Source organism: Aquarana catesbeiana, linkage group LG04 (assembly GCF_042186555.1).
Source record: "Aquarana catesbeiana isolate 2022-GZ linkage group LG04, ASM4218655v1, whole genome shotgun sequence".
Classification (NCBI taxonomy): domain Eukaryota; kingdom Metazoa; phylum Chordata; class Amphibia; order Anura; family Ranidae; genus Aquarana; species Aquarana catesbeiana.
The window spans coordinates 240,825,366-240,846,388 of NC_133327.1; the positions used below are offsets into that span (position 1 = coordinate 240,825,366).

The window sequence follows — 21,023 nt, forward strand, 5'->3', positions numbered from 1 at the left end:
CTTGTGGCTTCCTGTGAGCAGTGGAGGCCTGGCCTTGCCTAATTTCTTAGTGTATTACTGGGCAGCGGTGCTTGTCACGGTTAGATGGTGGATGGAGCAATCAAGAGCCAATGCAGCGACCTGCCTAGAAGCAAACATAGTGGGTTCTCTCAATGAACTAAGTAATCTAGTGTATAGGGGCCCCGCGGCATATCCATCCCTCCCGACGCCGACTCAGGCGACCTTGCGGGTATGGAAGGTGGCTAGACGTAGATTCCAGCACCCGAATAGGTGGTCCCCCTATTGTCCTTTGTGGGGTAACCCCGAGCTTCCCCACTTTCGGACGATTCCTGACCCACAAATTTGGGCACGTTATGGAATCAAGGTGCTGCGGGACATACTACATGACGATTCCTTTCTTACATTTAGTGCCCTAGCCAACAAATATGGATTACCGGCATGGATGGCGTTCCGCTATCACCAATTGCGACATGCAGCCAGAGCTCAATTCCCAGCGCCTCCCAGTCTTGTGACAGATCCTATAGAGGAGCTGCTGGCGCAGGAGTCCCTCCAGAAGCCTCTCTCTGCTTTATACTTAGCTCTCCTTCAGTTAGAATCACCTAAAATGGATGCTCTTTGGGAGAAATGGAAGGTGGACCTGCCTGATTTGGATAGAGAAACCTGGGAGGAGTGTTTTGAAAATAGTGCTAAATTAGTGATATCCTCTAGGGATAAATGAATACAAACCAAATTTTTGCACAGGGTGTACTATACGCCTCAGAGGCTGCACAGAATCTTCCCGTCTCGCTCTCCAGGCTGCCCGCGGTGTCACTCTTCCGAAGGCACTTACCTTCATATGTTTTGGTCCCAAGCTTTCGAAGTTCTGGGCTGAGGTGGGAGAGTGGCTTAAGATTCGCCTTCAGCTGGACGTCCCCTTAACGGCGGAGCTGGCACTGCTGGGGGTGCAGGATGATGAGCAACGACCTAGGTATACCAAGATACTGATCTCGCTTTTACTTTTTTATGCAAAAAAGGAGATTCTGTTAAAATGGACTTCTCGGTTGCCACCCACGGTGGGAGCATGGGAAAAATCAGTTAATGTGACTCTCCCATTATATAAACTGACGTACATAAGTAGAGGGTGCCCCTTGAAATATGAAAAAATTTGGAGGCCATGGACTGATCTCATGTAGTATGAGGCCTTTTGGTAATAGATAATTATGGTTAAGCTGACCTTGTAGTGTTTTTTCTTCCTTATGGGGGGCCTGCTTTCCACCCCCCCCCCCCCAGGTACCTTTTAAGTTTCTGCTATATAGTAAAAGTTTATACTGGTGTCTAGAGATGGATACCAATGTATACTCATGAATATGTTACTTGGAACTACATTATATGGTACTGCAACTATTTTGTCTGTTATACTTTTCAGTGTGGAATGTATGTATCTTGACATGATTCTCTTTTTCCAATAAAGACCAACCTTGTTGTTAAAAAAAAAAAAATATGCATTACCCTCCAACATGATGTTTTACTACCTAGAACTAAAGCACGCTGTCAAGGCGCAGGGCGACACAGTGGACTGGGTACAGTCCCCCACACCTGTCTTTCATATACTGCAAAATGCATCAGACACAAAGGGTATAATATCTCAATGCTACCTTGTGCTTTTATCAGCATTTCTGGAGAGACACCCCATGAAGGAAGCGACACAGTGGGATCAGACTTAGGCCCCATTACAGGGAAGCAGTGGGAAGAGGCACTTCAGGCAGTTAACACCTGCTCGCTGAACATATCACAAAAGGTATCCCAATTATATATCCTACTGAGAGTGCACTATACCCCAGTAAAACTTCTCAAAATGGGCAAATTACCAGACCCGCTGTGTGGCAAATGTAAAGCAGTGCCTGGTGACCTGATTCATCTCTTCTGGCGTTGCCCCAAACTCCATAGGTATTGGACGGGGGTTCTAGCAACACTTACCCAGGTATTTCAAACCAATTTCCCTCTTGATCCACTAGGCTGTCTTTTGGGGGTACTGGAGGGGGCAATCCCAGTTTCGCTTTCGCCAGAGCACTGTTTCAAGCTAGGAAAACAATACTTATGAGCTGGAAATCTGCCACGCCACCGACGGTTAAAACATGGATTCAACACATGGGTAACATTCTTATCATGGAAAAATACATATATCAGCATAGGTGAAATCCTGGGAAATTTGACAGATTATGGGATGCATGGCTTGATACGCCAGGTGTAAGCCCCAAGGAACTGGTACAGATGAGACTTCTGAGAGGTTTAATGTAAAAGATACCAGGTGAGCACACCCAGAAGACGAGTTTACTCTGCCACCATACCCGCCCTCCACAACACTGAGTTAAGGTAGGGTGGACATTATGGGGGGGCTGCGAAGTGAGAGGGGGGAGCTGTGAAATGGGGGGGGGTGAGGGATGAGCTGTGATAGGAGGGGCTGTGATAGGGGGAACTGTAATACTGGGGGGCCTGTGATGTGAGAGGGAGAAGCTGTGATATAGGGGGCTTTGATGTGATTGAAGGGCTGTGATATAGGGGGCTATGATGTGAGAAGGGGGAGCTTTAATGTGAGAGGGGGAGCTGTGATATAGGGGGGGTGTGATGAGAATGTGGGGGCACTAAGATATGAGGGGCTATAAGGGGTGGGCTGTGATATGAGAGGGAGAAGCTGTGATATGGGATAAAGCTGTGTAAACTATGGGATACTGTTCTGCATTTAGGATCATGATGTCGGTGGCACTTGCCTGTTAGTTAGCACTGGCAGCTGGGTCCCACTCTGCTTCTCTCTATATATATATATATATATATATATACAGATTTCATATAAAGAAGTTTTGCAGCTACAATTCTTAGAAATGTCATAATTAAACAGATGTCTTTGCTGGCATAACCCTGGTTTAGAAAGCAAAACCATTACTTTATAAAAGCATTTTAACTAGTTACACACCAGATTAGACTAATTATATATATATATATATATATATATATATATATATATATATATACATACACCCTGTTCCAAATTATTATGCAAATTCTATTAATGTCACGGAACGTCCCACACTCCGCTTGAGTGCTTCCGTCATATACCACTTCCTCTCAGTCTGTATACAGGTATAAGGTTCTCCCACAGCAATCCAGGGCCGCCAAAGTCATATCCCTCCGGAGAGCATTCTGTCGTCTCCCCTAAATATCCCTCCTCTGCGTGCCATTGCAGAGCCCGATAACGATTGTCCAGCTCTATCTCCTGCTGGACCAACCTGTCCAACTCAGTCACCCATTGCTCCTGGGGCTGCTCTCCCAGGAATGCCATCCGCAATGCCCGTTGGTCACTGGCCCATTGCTCTTGGGTTGGAAAGCACTTGCCCTGTTTTATATCAGCGAGACGGAGGGCTGCAATCCAGAGCTCCACCCGAATTCGCTGCCTAAGCTCCAGGTATTCATCCTCAAACACAGTCCTGGTGTATGTTGAAAGGATGATTCGCAGTAGCCCCGGGAATTCTGATGCCAGGTCCATATCTCCGCTGGGGTGACTGAAGTCTGCTATCCTGATCTTGGATCCAGGTGGAGGTTTAAATTTCCCAGACTGCAGGAAGCTTTCCCGCTGCTTGCCACCAATGTCACGGAACGTCCCACACTCCGCTTGAGTGCTTCCGTCATATACCACTTCCTCCCAGTCTGTATACAGATATCCCAACCTCTCTGAGCACAAACAAGGCGACACTTGCTTGTTGCTACCAAGAACTCACTTTATTTAGAATCAAAATTACAAGACTTTATATGCCGTTGGAACCTCCTCTAACAATACAACTGTAACTTAATTAACATGAGCTAATTATCTAATCCTTTATACAGCCTAGGTGACTGAGACATGACCTTTCGCCCAGACTTGTGGTCACCGAGCTTCACACAGTTATATCAACACAATAGCAGCTCCAATAGGAGTCATCCCGTCTCCTACATTGTATAGAGGACAATGTCATCAGCTCATTCAATTAACATAAACACAGGTAGTTGGAATTGATGACACCAGCATCTCCTCACAGGATGTGTCCCAACAGAATGAATCAGTCTTATCAGCAGGGGGCTGCTGGAGGAATCCCCCCTCCCTCTTCAGGGACACAAATCTACAGTAAGGAGTCCCCATACAATATATACATATATACACGACTGAGTCCGATTAGTACAGTTCAGCCTGGATTTCTCATTCACCTCACAAAGAGTATTGTTCCATTGAAAATCCAGGGCCCATAATCAAAAGGCAACAGGCTTGCATACAGTCCTCTCCAACAGCCTCTGTTCTGACAGACCTAGCCAGAACAGAGGCTGTTGGAGAGGACTGTATGCAAGCCTGTTGCCTTTTGATTATGTTCCCTGGATTTTCAATGGAACAATACTCTTTGTGAGGTGAATGAGAAATCCAGGCTGAACTGTACTAATTGGACTCAGTCGTGTATATATGTATATATTGTATGGGGACTCCTTACTGTAGATTTGTGTCCCTGAAGAGGGAGGGGGGATTCCTCCAGCAGCCCCCTGCTGATAAGACTGATTAATTCTGTTGGGACACATCCTGTGAGGAGATGCTGGTGTCATCAATTCCAACTACCTGTGTTTATGTTAATTGAATGAGCTAATGACATTGTCCTCTATACAATGTAGGAGACGGGACGACTGCTATTGTGTTGATATAACTGTGTGAAGCTCGGTGACCACAAGTCTGGGCGAAAGGTCATGTCTCAGTCACCTAGGCTGTATAAAGGATTAGATAATTAGCTCATGTTAATTAAGTTACAGTTGTATTGTTAGAGGAGGTTCCAATGGCATATAAAGTCTTGTAATTTTGATTCTAAATAAAGTGAGTTCTTGGTAGCAACAAGCAAGTGTCGCCTTGTTTGTGCTCAGAGAGGTTGTGAAATCTGTATACAGACTGGGAGGAAGTGGTATATGACAGAAGCACTCAAGCGGAGTGTGGGACGTTCCGTGACATTGGTGGCAAGCAGCGGGAAAGCTTCCTGCAGTCAGGGAAATCTAAACCTCCAACTGGATCCAAGATCAGAATAGCAGACTTCAGTCACCCCAGCGGAGATATGGACCTGGCATCAGAATTCCTGGGGCTGCTGCGAATCATCCTTTCAACATACACCAGGACTGTGTCTGAGGATGAATACCTGGAGCTTAGGCAGCAAATTCGGGTGGAGCTCTGGATTGCAGCCCTCCGTCTCGCTGGTATAAAACAGGGCAAGTGCTTTCCAACCCAAGAGCAACGGGCCAGTGACCAACGGGCATTGCGGATGGCATTCCTGGGAGAGCAGCCCCAGGAGCAATGGGTGACTGAGTTGGACAGGTTGGTCCAGCAGGAGATAGAGCTGGACAATCGTTATCGGGCTCTGTAATGGCACGCAGAGGAGGGATATTTAGGGGAGACAACAGAATGCTCTCCGGAGGGACATGACTTTGGAGGCCCTGGATTGCTGTGGGAGAACCTTACAGATCTTTTTATGTTTGGCAATGAAGGGGAACCTGACCTTGAGGACCTGAGAGAATATAGAGAGTCTATGCTCGGTCTTGCAGGGGTCTCAGAGCTCAAACCTGATCTGGACCATTTGCTAAGGAAGGAACAGCATCTGGAAAGGGCATACAGGAAACTGCTAGAACAAGTTCAGCAGCATGCCAGAGAATCGGCAGTGGAAAATCCGGAGATTGCCATCCCCAAACCTGACGTGCTGACCACAGGGCAGAGCTCTGCTAACCTCTGCCCAGAAATGATAGCATCTTCTGGGTTCCATGGACAGGAGATGGTGAACCTCTATCCCCAGACATCAGTTGCAGAGACATGGAACTTGATAGACTTTTCTGCTGAGGAAGAACAACCTGATGAGCCTCCAGCAGAAGAGCTGCTATCAGGGCCAAAGTTCACTGTGTTCTGCCCAGCACCAACAGTGGCTTCGGCCTTCTTGAGAGAAGAGGTAGTCGGCCTTTCTCCCACAACACTGACAGGGACATGTGATTTTCTGCCAGCAGCATCTATGGAGTTAAAACAAACTTCTCCAGCTGAAGATCTGGTAACTGAACAGAGGGTCCAAGACCTCTGTCCCACACTTTTACCACTTCCAGAGACTGGGGATTTAATAGACGTTTCTGTAGAGGAGGAACCACCTGGCAAACCCCCAGCAGAAGTGCTGGCAACCGGACAGAGGGTCCAAGATCTCTGCCCCACACCTGCAGCAATTGTGGAGGCCCAAGGTGAGGAGGTGGCAGTCTATCGCGAGCTGCAGATCAGGATCCAAGGAGAGAATGCAGTCATCACCTCACAACTGCAGCTTGATCTGGTGTCGGTTGATGGGGCTTCAGTCCCCACCTGTATACCCCAGGGATGCTGGGCAGTCGGCCCAGATCCCCAACAGCAGGATGGAGTGAGCCCAGTCCCCCTGTCTTCTCTCCAGCGGCAGAAAGGATTCCAGGGAGAAGGGCCAGTCCGGGCCTCTCCCCAGCAGCAGATATGTTCTCTGAGAGAGGCAGAGGATGGCTGGGTGAGTAATACTCTGTTTGGAATAATTTGTTTGGGGTACTGTGTGGGTACAGGCAGTAGAGGACTGGAACTATGGACTAACTTCGGAGTCAACCCGTCTGGGGTCTCCTCCTGTGTTAGTCTCCTGCCGAAAGGGGAGAAATGTGACAGACCTAGCCAGAACAGAGGCTGTTGGAGAGGACTGTATGCAAGCCTGTTGCCTTTTGATTATGGGCCCTGGATTTTCAATGGAACAATACTCTTTGTGAGGTGAATGAGAAGTCCAGGCTGAACTGTACTAATCGGACTCAGTCGTGTATATATGTATATATTGTATGGGGACTCCTTACTGTAGATTTGTGTCCCTGAAGAGGGAGGGGGGATTCCTCCAGCAGCCCCCTGCTGATAAGACTGATTCATTCTGTTGGGACACATCCTGTGAGGAGATGCTGGTGTCATCAATTCCAACTACCTGTGTTTATGTTAATTGAATGAGCTAATGACATTGTCCTCTATACAATGTAGGAGACGGGACGACTGCTATTGTGTTGATATAACTGTGTGAAGCTTGGTGACCACAAGTCTGGGCGAAAGGTCATGTCTCAGTCACCTAGGCTGTATAAAGGATTAGATAATTAGCTCATGTTAATTAAGTTACAGTTGTATTGTTAGAGGAGGTTCCAACGGCATATAAAGTCTTGTAATTTTGATTCTAAATAAAGTGAGTTCTTAGTAGCAACAAGCAAGTGTCGCCTTGTTTGTGCTCAGAGAGGTTGTGAAATCTGTATACAGACTGGGAGGAAGTGGTATATGACGGAAGCACTCAAGCGGAGTGTGGGACGTTCCGTGACAGGGGGCTATGATGTGAGAAGGGGGAGCTTTAATGTGAGAGGGGGAGCTGTGATATAGGGGGGTGTGATGAGAATGTGGGGGCACTAAGATATGAGGGGCTATAAGGGGTGGGCTGTGATATGAGAGGGAGAAGCTGTGATATGGGATAAAGCTGTGTAAACTATGGGATACTGTTCTGCATTTAGGATCATGATGTCGGTGGCACTTGCCTGTTAGTTAGCACTGGCAGCTGGGTCCCACTCTGCTTCTCTCTCTCTCTCTCTCTCTCTATATATATATATATATATATATATATACAGATTTCATATAAAAAAGTTTTGCAGCTACAATTCTTAGAAATGTCATAATTAAACAGATGTCTTTGCTGGCATAACCCTGGTTTAGAAAGCAGAACCATTACTTTATAAAAGCATTTTAACTAGTTACACACCAGATTAGATTAATTATATATATATATATATATATATATATATATATATATATATATATACACCCTGTTCCAAATTATTATGCAAGTTCTATTTCAGTGTCACAAAGATTAAATATTTTGTTTTTCAGTTTAACTCATGGATGGCATTGTGTCTCAGGGCTCTTTTTATCACTGAAAACAATCTCGGACACCTGTGATAAATAGATTGCCAGGTGAGCCCAATTAAAGGAAAATCTACTAAAGGAGGGTGTTCCATATTATTAAGCAGAGCACCATTTTCAAGCAATATGGGGAAGAAAAAGGATCTCTCTGCTGCCGAAAAGAGTGAAATAGTTCAATGCCTTGGAGGAGGTATGAAAACCTTAGATATTTCACAAAAACTTAAGCGTGATCATCGCACTATTAAGAGATTTGTGGCTGATTCAGAGCACAGACAGGTTTCGTGCAGATAAAGGCACATTGAGGAAGATTTCTGCCAGATCCATGCATCGGATCAAGAAAGCAGCTGCTAAAACACCATTACATAGCAGCAAACAGATATTTGAAGCTGCTTGTGTCTCTGGAGTCCCACGGACATCAAGGTGTAGAGTCCTCCAGAGTCTTGCAACTGTGCATAAACCTTCCATTCGGCCACCACTAACCAATGCTCACAAGCAGAAATGGCTGCATTGGGCAGAAAAATAAATGAAGGCTAATTTTCAAACAGTCCTGTTCACTGAGTGCCGTGCAACCCTGGATGGTCCAGATGGATGGAGTAGTGGATGGTTGGTGGACGGCCACCCTGTTCCAACAAGGCTGCGACATCAGCAAGGCGGTGGTGGAGTCATGTTTTGGGCTGGAATCATAGGAAGAGAGCTGGTCGGCCCCTTTAGGGTCCCAGAAGGTGTAAAGATGACCTCTGCAAAGTATGTGGAGTTCCAGACTGACCACTTCCTACCCTGGTACAGAAGGAAGAACTATGCTTTCCGTAATAAAATTATTTCATGCATGACAATGCACCATCTCATGCTGCAAAGAATACCTCTGCATTAATAGCTGCTATGGGGATAAAAGGAGAGAAAGTCATGGTGTGGCCTCCATCCTCCCCTGACCTCAATCCTACTGAGAACCTTTGAAGCATCTTCAAGCAAAAGATCTGTGAGGGTTGGAGGCAGTTTACATCCAAACAGCAGCTCTGGGAGGCTATTCTGACAGCTAAATGGACTTCATTTCTAGGCTAGCTCACACAGAGTAGTGGCTGCACAATGCACACCTGCCAGTGAATGATGGCATTATATGTTGTTATAGTGTAGTCTAATTCCTGTGCAAAATTTTTAAATGGATGCTGCTCAACCTAAAAGTATAACTAAAGTCAAAACTTTTTTTTTAGTTTTGGATAGAGTGGAGAGAGATTAGAATACCTGTCAGATTTTATTGCTGTCTGTGCCCCCCATATGCCATATTTTGGGTTGTCCCCAGAAAAGTAATAGAGGGGAAATCTTGGGGGTCTTCAAAATATTCCTTTAATTTGCAGGGATTTCCGATCACTTCCTGTTTGGCTATGAGACATGAAGTGAAGGGAAATCCCCACAATGGGACACAGTTGGCGAAATAAAATCTGACAGGGGTTAAAACCTTCCCTTGCTCTATCCAAAATGAAAAAAAAAGTTTTGCCTATAGTTCTACTTTAAACTAAGGTCATGCATACTAATCAAGTTAGTTACCAGTTTGTGGAAAGACATATCCATGTACCATACAATACAAATGGTACACACAGGACCAAGCGTAACTGTGGCTAAGGACTAGTAACAGTCCAACGCAATTTGTCTACTAACTGGTGGATTCATTAGGATGGGCTGCACTTCACTTTTCTCTACCCCTTCTCTACTACAATGACATGAACTTGCTACATCACCGCATCCTACCACCCTCTAAAATGTTTGGGCAGCTTTAGGATCTAAATGTATTACAATAGACATATATCTTACCCTTTTCAAAAAACATTTTCCAAGTGAATCTGTATCTTCAGTACAGTTCTCCAGTTCTTTAAGAAAAGTTCTGAAAAAAAAAAAAAAATTCTGTTTGAAGAAAAAATTTAAACACAGATAAATGCGTTTGCCCTGACTCCAGCGAAAATGATTTTATTTTAGTTTTGGATACAGTTACTTTTTTCAGTTGTAATTTCTGTCTGGGACCCCATTCAGAAGATATGACTGTAAATACGTGCATCGGGGATTGGCTACATACAAAAAAGCTGTGCTACATGTTACATACGGTACCTCCACATGGCTGGAGGGCCATTCTAGGGCCATTATTCATGGACCTACAGGGGCCTTTAAAGTGGTGCCTTTGGAAAATTTAGGGTAAAAGTATATTGGGCTAAAAATGTACAATCCATTATAAAGAATCTGCTGTATGACACACTTTTCTTAAAAAGGCAAAATAAAAAAAAAAAAAAACACAAAAACATGCAAAAAAAAAAAAAAAAGCCCCAGGAACACAGTTCATATTCTACGTGTGAATGAGGGCTTAAGAAGCTGAGGAGTAAATATGTTGTTGAGATTTTCAGAACAGTTTCATTTTAAGAAAAGTCTGTATCGCTAGTCTAATTGAGAAAACATGTTTTTTTGCAGCAAAAGATAGGAAAACTGACTGTTAATTTAGATACAGATACTTGAGTTTGAATGATAGCAGCAGGTTACAGAACGTTTGTGTACACTGTAACAATGGAAAAATTTTAACACCACCACCATAAATGAACTTCCAGTTATAGGAAGCACAAAGTGATTCAGGTAACCTGCTGCAATTATGTTACTTTAATTTATTACAAGCATACTGATATAAAACTAAGATTGTAGTAAGCTTGAGTTAACTCTGTTTATGTTGAAGCTCATTGGTTGCCTGTGATCCAGGTGTGACAGTCTGTATGTCGGAGAGTTTAATAAACATGAATAAGGCTTTTAAAACAGTATGCAGTAGGTTTAAATCTGTTTTAATAAAAACGATAAAAATATACTCACAAGCTTCCTGAAGCAAACAGACATTCAGATAAAATCTGAAAAACACCAGCTGCTGCCTGCTGACCGCGTGATGATGTCATCGCTAAGTAAAACACCTATTACGCCTAGGTAGGTATTGGGAGAATGGGACTCTCTCCCCATTGCTCCTTTAAAGTGGTTGTAAAGGTTGGCGTTTTTTCACCTTAATGCATCCTATGCATTAAGGTGACAAAACATCTGACAATACCGGCCCCCCCAGTCCCCCTGTTTCACTTATCTGAGCCCCTAAACCTGCTGCGTTCGCCCCCGATGTCCTCTTCGCCGCTCAGCCTGGCCATTGATTGGCTAGAGTGGATGGATTGAAAGCAGCGCAGCCATTGGCTCGCGCTGCTGTCAATCACATCCAATTATGCGGCGCCCCGGGGGGCGGGGCTGAGTGATACAGTGACCGGCTATAGCTGGCAGCTGTATCACGGGAGCGTGCCCGCAAGAACTAAACACCATGCAAGAGAGCTCGCATGAAGGTGGTTAGTTCTTGCGGGGAGGAGCTGAGACAGCCGCCGAGGGACCCCAGAAGACCAGTTTCGGGGCCACTCTGTGCAAAACGAGCTGCACAGTAGAGGTAAGTATAACATGTTTGTTATTTAAAAAAAAAAAAAAAATTTCCTTTACAACCCCTTTAATGCACCGCTATGTGCCTGAGTGGCCAATCGCCAGGCCTGTCCCTGCATGTTGCAAGAGTCTATAGCTCTGTGTTAGCACCAAGACTAACATGATGCGTAAAAAGGACCTTTTGAACTTTGAACTGGTGGGTAAATAGGGCATCAAAGCACAGGTTCACCTAAAATATTGTTTATTAGATCACATATTTAAATAAATATTACAATGTTATGTTTTATTCCTGTAAAATGCTCAGTACGGTTGAAATATGCAGGCTAGGTTCACATTTGTGCTTTGCAGGTGCAAAATTGTGTGCTTTACTGCAATGCACAAAACTAACAGCATACACTAATCCAGATAAGACTAGACCCTAGGACAGTGTTTCTCAAACTTTTTAGTCCTGCGGCGCACCAAAAAGATCAAAAAATTTTCACGGCACACCTAAAAGTGTGCATTTCATCATCAATTTTAAAAAGTCTCTCTCTGAGATGAGAGCAGAGAGGGGGCCCTGGGATGAGAGCAGAGATGGGGCCCTGGGATGAAAGCAGAGATGGGGCCCTGGGATGAGAGCAAGGAGGGGGCCCTGGGATAAGAGCAGAGAGGGGGCCCTGGGATGAGAGCAGGGAAGGGGCCCTGGGATGAGAGCAGGGAGGGGGGCTTGGGATGGGAGCAGAGAGGGGGGCTCCAGATGAGAGCAGGGAGGGGGGCTTGAGATGAGAGCAGAACGGGGGGCTTGAGATATGAGCAGAGAGGGGGGCTTGGGATGAAAGCTGGGAGGCGGGCTTGAGATGAGAGCAGAGAGGGGGGCTTGGGATGAGAGCGGGGGGGGCTTGCGATGAGAGCATAAAGGGGGGTTTGAGATAAGAGCAGAGAGGGGGGCTTGAGATGAGAGCAGAGAGGAGGCCCTGGAATAAGCACAGAGAGTGGCAGGTGGCATTTCTTTGATTTGAGGGAGAGGGGGGCAAGAGGATATGTGCTGGGGTTGCTTTTGGAATGGAGAGGACTTGTGCTAGTAGGAGGGGTGTCGGATTTGAAATCCCCCCACACACCACCCCCCCACGAGCACAAGTCATCTCCCCTCTAAAAGCACCCCCCCCCAGCAGTGCATATCCTCTTACCCCCTTCTCCCATCACTTCTCTTGTTACTTGCCCCCCTTTCCCGGTTACTGTGTCCCCCTCCTCTATCCATAAACTATGCACAGACCTCAGATAATCAGTGCTTGCAGTTTAATGTCCATCTTCCCCGAGTCTGTGTACATAGGAGCTGAGGAGGAGGATCCTCAGTGAGCTCTGTGTGGTGTGCAGGGTCATGGGGGAGATACAGTGGGGACAGAAAGTATTTAGACCCCCTTAAATTTTTCACTCTTTGTTATATTGCAGCCATTTGCTAAAATCATTTTAGCAAACTATCAAGACATCCCAAACGTCTTCCATTTAGTGATTATGGAGGCCACTGTGCTCTTAGGACCTTAAGTGCAGCAGAAATTTTTTTGTAACCTTGGCCAGATCTGTGCCTTGCCACAATTCTGTCTCTTAGCTCTTCAGGCAGTTCCTTTGACCTCATGATTCTCATTTGCTCTGACATGCACTGTGAGCTGTAAGGTCTTATATAGAAAGGTGTGTGGCTTTCCTAATCAAGTCCAATCAGTATAATCAAACACAGCTGGACTCAAATGAAGGTGTAGAACAATCTCAAGGATGATCAGAAGAAATGGACAGCACCTGAGTTAAATATATGAGGGTCACAGCAATGGGTCTGAATACTTAGGACCATGTGATATTTCAGTTTTTCTTTTTTAATAAATCTGCAAAAATGTCAACAATTCTGTGTTTTTCTGTCAATATGGGGTGCTGTGTGTACATTAATGAGGAAAAAAAATGAACTTAAATGATTTTAGCAAATGGCTGCAATATAACAAAGGGTGAAAAATGTAAGGGGGTCTGAATACTTTCCGTCCCCACTCTATGCTGGTGTCGGCTGCCATAGAGGGCGATCGCTGCATGAGGGAGCCCGGGCAAGAGATGCGGGGAAGGTATCTTGAGTGCCCGACACTAGCAAACCCCCCAGTCATTAGCGGCCCATCCCTTAAGGGCGCCGCCTCCCCTTTCCATCGCCGCCGAAACCCCCTATTCATGCATCCGGCCCATGAGTTACGGGTGCATGAATTACAGTGGCGGGGTTTTGTAAGCACCTGATTAGAGCCAGAGGCTCTAATAGGCTTCAAAATAGGGTGCACTGCGCTCGGAGCCCACCCAGGTGTGTTAGAATAGCGAATGAATATGCCAATCAGGAAGCGCGGGTGTGAGACGCGTTTCCCGAATATCCGAAAGGAGAAGCGTTCTGATTGGCTACCAAGGAGAAGGGAGAAGGTGGAAGTCGCTGAGCAGGGGAAGGAGATGCCTGCTCATGATGCACGCGGAGGAGAGCCGGGGAAACTGCCCGTGGTTGAGGTAATTGCATCGGCCGACCTGACCTGGGAAGGGGGGTATGGTGGGTGCACTGTTTGCCACGCCCCCAAAAAATTATCACCAGCTGCCACTGCCCCCAGTTACCGGAGCTCATTGCTGGAAGTGCCCGAGCGCCCTAATACTCAGTTTGCACCTGCCCACGGCACAACTGTAAACAGTTTGAGAATCACTGCTCTAGGATGATCACTAGTATTTTGGCTTTGTACTTCTGCCCCTCTGCAAGGGTGAGAGTTAATGGATCTATTACCCCACCGTTGCCTATTAACAATGGTATGCGCCAGGGCTGCCCTCTTTCTCCCTTGCTTTATATGTATACTGATAATGGAGCATTTGGCTGTTGCTCTTAGGCGTAATCCCAAAATCTCGGGGATATTCATAGGTTCACTACAGGTTAAATTGTCCCTTATTTGCAGGAGATCTCCTGTTGTATGTGACCCAACTCCACATAACAATGCCTTTTATTCTACAAGAATTTTAAAAAATTCAGCTTTGTGAGTTATTTCAAAGTCAACCTTTCTAAATCTGAAATTCCTAATGTCTCACTTCTGGTAACTACAATTCAGGCACTTGAGGCGAATTTCCCTTTCCAAATCCGTTCAACGTCTTTAAATTTTCTAGGGATATATATCCCACAGGATTAATCTAAGTTTTACTCTCTCATTAATGAAGTTTTTCTACATAAAACCATTCTTGATCTTTAAAACTATGATAGGAAACACCTCGTGGTTCGTGAGAATTAATGGATGTTATCCTGAGATTATATCTTTTTCAGACATTTCCAGTATACGCCTCCTTTTTCCGTAATCTGCAGAGGGCCTTTACAGCCTTCATATGGGGATCGAATTGTTCCAGTTGAATTATAAAGTGCTTTCTTTACCTAAGATTAGAGGAGGTGTGAATGCTCCGGATACAGCTTTGTATTATCAAGCATCCATCTTAAAAATGATTTTAGATTGGTTTCACTATCACCAAGGAAAACTGTGGGCTCAGTTTGAACAATTCATGGGATCTACAAGCTCTCCCCTGGATCCCACCCCTTAAGAGAAAAGATATTGGTGCCCTTTCAATACCTACTAAACAGACACTTAGTCTATGGGACACCTTGATAGAGCGTCTCCATATTTCTGCCTATATTGGCCCTATGACACCTCTATTTGACAAGCTATCTTTTCCCATAGGGATACGTTGTTACACCCTAGGTCCTTGGACTAAATCAATACACTGCCATTTGGCTTCAATCCTTTCAGCTAACAGTTCCAATCCTACAGTTTTCATTTCAGATGCATGTGGAATGGCAAATTGGTTTTTGCAACAACAAGTGAATTCACTTCTTGCTTCAGTTGCTAACAAGCAGAAACTTTTTTTTCCCTTCCTATTTCATTTGAAGATTTACTACTTAAGCCGTGTACACACGAGAAGAATGTCCGACAGAAAAAGTCTGACGTGAGCTTTTCATCGTATATTTCGATCGTGTGTATGCCCCATCGGACTTTTTACGTTGAAAATTCTGACGGACCTAGAAAGAGAACATGTTCTAAATTTTTCCAACGGAACCAATTCCTATCGTGAAAACTGTGTACTGTCTGTATGCTGTTCCGACGTACCAAAAATGATGCATGCTCTGAAGCAAGTATGAGACGGAAGCTATTGGCTACTGGCTATTGAACTTCTGTTTTCTAGCCCCGTTGTACGTGTTGTACGTCACCGCATTCTGGACAGTCTGAATTTGGTGTAACCGTGTGTAAGACAGCTTGAGTGGAATTCCGTCGGAACTCCGTCGTAAAAACCTTCAGAGTTTATTCCGACGGAAAAACCGGTCGTGTGTACAGGGCATTAGTGATTCACCTCCAAGGTAAGCAATTTATAAATTGTATTCTAGTCCCGTTGTACGTGTTGTACGTCGCCACGTTCTGGACAGTCAGAATTTGGTGTGACCGTGTGTATGCAAAACAGCTTGAGTGGAATTCCGTCGGAACTCCGTCGGAAAAATCTTCAAAGTTTATTCCGACAGGAAAACCGGTCGTGTGTACAGGGCATTAGTGATTCACCTCCAAGGTAAGCAATTTATAAATTGTATTCTATTTTGTCTTTTCTTTCCTATCCAAATCCTTTGGCTTACACTGTCAAATGGGAGAAGGAATTAAAAATCCAAATCAGAGAGGAAGATTGGGAGAAGGCATTTATACTGTCTCACAAGCTCTCTTTAGCCATCGTAGCACAAGCGAAAAAATGTAAAATTCTGTCACGATGGTACAGGCGCCCAGATACTTTACACCAGTATACCCCTTTACATCTAGTCTGTGATGGTGGTGTGGGAGTCAAGAGGGTACTATGCTTCATATATGGGCTGAGTGCCCCCTATTTAAGAGGTTCTGGGCCTCAGTACTACAACTCTATTGTAAAGTGACAGGGACCTTTATCCCTAATACCCCCCAGATTACTTCATTGCCTATGTTTTCAAATTCAGTTAGTAATGCAAAACATGATATACTTCGCCACTTTCTGACAGCAGCTAGAGTAATAATCCCTAGACATTGGAAATCTTCAATGGTGTCTACTTTGGCTGAATGGGCATTGGAAATGGATTCACTCATGAATCTAGAATACTTACTAGCGTTGGAACATGATAGCTTGGATAAATATGTTGCGACCTGGGCTACTTGGACTACATATCGTAACATGCAGGAGTTTGGATCCATCTTTGTCCCTTAAGGTGATTACCAGAGCGAGGCGGAGAGTACTTTTTGTGGGTTTTTTTTGTTATGCTCCAGGCTCGTTTTTGTCACGAAGCATAGTTTGTTAGTTGTTTATCTTATTATGAGATTGTGGGATCTGCATGGCTATCGTGGAGTGCTTAGGTACCCTTTCCTTCATAAGTATACGTTTAGAGATTAAAGTGGAACTTCACCCAAAAGTGGAACTTCCATTTTAAGGACTCCTGACCCCCTGACATGCCACATTTGGCATGTCATTTTTTTAGGGGGGAGTGGGTACCTAGTTTTGACAGGTACCCAGCTCCCACTTCCGCTCTCGCCGCCTAGGCGACTCGAGCAGAAGTTCTCCTCTCCCCCTCCCTCCCTGCAATCTTCTGGGACACATCACAGGTCATTTAGAACTTGCAGCGCAACTCGGGCATGCGCAGTGCGCACCTGGCTGTGAAGCCATACACTGTCACAGCCGGGTGCCCACACTAGTGATGCCGGCCCCACGGAGGGGGGGGGGGGGAGAGAGAACTGAGGCTTCGGGAGGCCACATTGCTGGATCGTGGGACAGGTGAGTGTGTGTTTTAATAAACACAGAAACGGCTGGAACTCCGCTTTAAGTGGTTGTCTTGTATATGTTAGGAAATGGAAATATTCCCAAATTCTTGAATGTTATTATGAAATTTCCTTTTTTGTACTATGTATTTTGGGGGGCACAATTTTTCAAAAGAGTCATGCACCCATTAAAATCAATGAACTGCCCTAAATGTGAAACACGGAAACATGCAAAAACAAGGGGGTTCTCTGCCTCCGTTACACCTTAGCGATCAGTGGTCTTTGATCGCTAAGTTCTTGCAGTAGAGACAGTGGGGACCCGCAACAGCATTGAACTGATGCTGCAGCCATCGAGGTGAGTTTGAATTTTTTTTCTTATTCTTGAATCCTTCCTCCTCATCCATGCTCAGTATAAAGCTTCCGTTATAGAGAAAAGGGGGAACCAACTGATGTAGTCATTCATTAGAAAACTCAAAATTCTCTGTAAAAGCAATTTCATAAGTACTTCCTGTATTAAATATATTTATCTGTAAGATAAAACGTTTTATAGATATAACATCTACAAGATAAAAAACACGAAACTATAAACTATAAAAAAAAAAAAAAAAAAAACATTTACCCAAAACCAATATATGGGAAAGACCAATTTAAAGTGATTGTAAGTAATTTTTTTTTTTTTTTTTATGACAAACATGTCTTACTTATCTGCTCTGAGCAATGGTTTTGTAAACAGTAGCCCTGATCCCCCTCGCTGCCGCTGTCTGCTCTTTCTCTACTCCGTCTGCCCCCAAAGCATTGTGCTTGCTATGGGAGTAGAAGTGCAGGCTCGATCCCGAGCCAGGCTGTGTGTGTCGATTGACACACACAGTGCGGCTCGGTCCTGCCCCCCCCCGCTCCCTCTTTACATGATTTTATTTTATTGACGCAGCAGGAGCCAATAGCTCCTGCTGCTGCCTCAGTCCCTGTGAGAAGAGAGAGAGAGAAACAGAGCTGCTTCTCCTGGGAATTGTGCTGAATTGAGGGCTCAGGTAAATATTTAGGGGGTGCTGGGGGGGAGATGACCACACAAGTTTTTTTTTTACAGAAAATGCATCAAGGTAAAAAACCTTAATGGATAAGTTCACCATTTGGAACATTTTACATGTCCCACCCGTATTTAGAGCGGAACATGTAACATGTTCCAGCAGCTGCAGCCTCTCCCTCTACCCCCCCCCCCCCCCTCCAGTGACAGCAGGCGGACATCTTCTCCAGGCGACCACTGTCAATATTTGAAAATAACATCATACATTTACAGTCCACAGTGAATGGGAAACTACGAGTCCCAGCAGCCTTTCTGACTGTCTGCTTGTAGTTTCAAATAACCACCACGTCGCTGTTGAGTGCACTGGTGGTTCATTTATTCTTCCTGTCAGTGTGTATCTGTCTGCCCATACAAGGTACAAGCAGACAGGTACACTGAGAAGTCTGCAGGAGTCCTGCATGGCACCTGCATGCTGCTGATCGCTGGTGCAATGCTTTCCAAGCTCCAAGTAAAAAAAAATAAATGCACATTTTTTTCCTGCAAAAAAAAGATGTGCATGCATTATTTTATAAGAAGGTGAACTTATCATTTACAACCGCTTTAACTATTTTTAAAACCATTATTCAGTACCATAAAATATTAAAATATTGAGAATAGCATGATACAAAATGTTATATTGAAAAAGGAACAGAACAAACTGGTATGAATGAAGCAACTGATGCCATGACAGTAATTGAAATACCTTTTGTGAAATTCATAGATTTCTTGAAGATTTCCAAAAAGGACGTCTTTGCAATTGTGTAAAACCACAGGAATCAAAGGATTCATTTCGGGATTGTCCAAAGATGATGCATAACCCTGCAATAAATGAGTATTTATCTATCTTGCAACTATTAAAAACCTTGATTTATGTAACGTCATGTATTTTGTAACTCATACATAAATTTACAGTTTACAGATATTATTTTTTTGTTGATCTCTAAGATACCAAACATTTAATTTGAAGGCTATCATTTTTTTTTTTTTTTTAGATTAGTGTAGTGTGTGGAGGGTTTAAAACCCTTCGGTCTTTGTGTCCCCACTGCAAAGATGTTCCCGCTCTTGCGGTGTGGTCCCCAGTACAGGATGGGAGGGACATTCTCCAGTAAGAACTCAACATCAGTTTTATAAAGCATAGGGAAATCTCATCTCTCTTTTTGGTAGGTGGTCACCTAGACATAAAGTGAGAGTAAATCTCCCCAGTGAGGTTACACAATGGTAGAGGTTTTAACTCTTTCAAACTTCATCCCAAACTGAAGAAAGCTTTGAATGGAGTTAAAAAGAAAAGACTCATATTCCAGTTTTATCCGTTTTATGTATACTAGAAGGTGATATTCATATACTGGTATTATGGAACATTCACAGCTTTATTGCCTGAAAAAAAAAACATGGTTTCTTTTACACAGCAAATGATCACAAAAGCCTTTGTATTTTTAATGGATAGACAGAGCTCCACAGATCAAAATCACACATTAGATTTGACAGCTGTTAAAAGCAGGTGCTGTAATGTCTGGTCAGTGGCACCATTATTACATTAAACATGAAGCATGTGACCAGCACACTTCAAATCCTCCAAATAGCTACAGAATAAAAAATGTTTCCTTGCCTTGCAGGACCCCTTTGTTAAAGCTGAATGCAAGGTAAAAAGCTAAACATACAGATGAAACGCATATATAAGAGCGGTTTTAACTGCCAAAGAATCTGTATTTCTGGCAATCCAGTTTTTGAGATTTACAAGGCCCTGGTACAAATTTCAGTCCCGTCTGGTAAGGCAGGGGACCTGATTTTTCTTGCTGCAGTCAAGTAATACTTAGGCCCCATTCACCCTTGTGCAACTTGTCATGCAACTTTGGCCCCCAAACTCACATGACAAGTTGCACCCCATGCTTCCCAATGAATACCATTCATATCTGTATGACTTAAAGTAGCAGCAACTTTAAAGTAGTTCCTGTACTACTTTGGTCCAACTTTCATGCAACTTGAGTCAATCTAAACCCTTAAAAGTCACATGAAAGTCGTACCTGCATGATATACATGCGACTTGTGAAAAGAATGCCGGCAATAAAAAATAAATTAACCCCCCTTCGGGTCTGGTATTAAAAAAGAAAAAACGTGTGGGCTCCCCCCCCCCCAAGGTACATACCAGACCCTTATCCAAGCATACAGCTCGGCAGGTCAGGAAAGGGGGGGTAAGCGATCCCCCCTCCTTAACCATACCATGCCACATTCCCTCAACAAGGAGGGTGCTTTGGAGCAGGGGGGCTCTTTTCCACAATCCTGACCAGTGGTTGTGGGGGTCTGTGGGTGGGGATGCTTACCAGAATCTGGAAGCCCTCTGTAACAAGAGGGCCCCCAGATCCCAGCCCCCCATGTGAATGAGTAGGGGTACATAGTACCCCTACTCATTCACAAAAAAAGTGTAGTGTAAAAATAACAGTAGGCAGTTTTTGACAATTCCTTTATTTAAAAAAATAAAAAAAAAGTGTAGATCCTTCGTAATCATGACACCTGCCACCACTGCTGACCCGATAAAAGAAAAAAATAACCCTCTCACCCTGACGAAGGCTCTCTGTCAGGGCTGGGCTCAGCCCTTCCTTCTCTGAGCTGGCCGCTCAGCTGTTGGCTAATTGCCAGCTCCCATCTCTCTCCACAGTCACTCAGCTGTTGATGATCCTGCTCGTCAGTCCTGCCTACTTAAGACGTCCATTCCAGAGGAGCTCTGCCTTTGTCTTGGTCACATCACAAGAAACTATCTCCTGCATTCCTGTTTATAGACTGGCTTTGCTGACATCTCTTCTGGCTC

The 21,023-nt window shown here is 44.5% G+C and overlaps 1 protein-coding gene across 3 annotated transcripts in view; it reads right to left on the bottom strand.

Moving 5' to 3' along the window:
- The window catches only part of MCF2L2 (MCF.2 cell line derived transforming sequence-like 2), a 527,578-nt gene that overhangs the window by 155,072 nt on the left and 351,483 nt on the right, over positions 1 to 21,023 (bottom strand). For all 3 annotated transcript variants that reach the window (XM_073626295.1, XM_073626294.1, XM_073626296.1), the window contains exons 17-18: positions 18,924 to 19,039; positions 9,764 to 9,833 (exon numbers count right to left, since the gene is read on the bottom strand). In XM_073626295.1, coding sequence (XP_073482396.1) covers positions 9,764 to 9,833; positions 18,924 to 19,039 — 186 coding nt within the window. The remainder of the gene's footprint in view (positions 1 to 9,763; positions 9,834 to 18,923; positions 19,040 to 21,023) is intronic.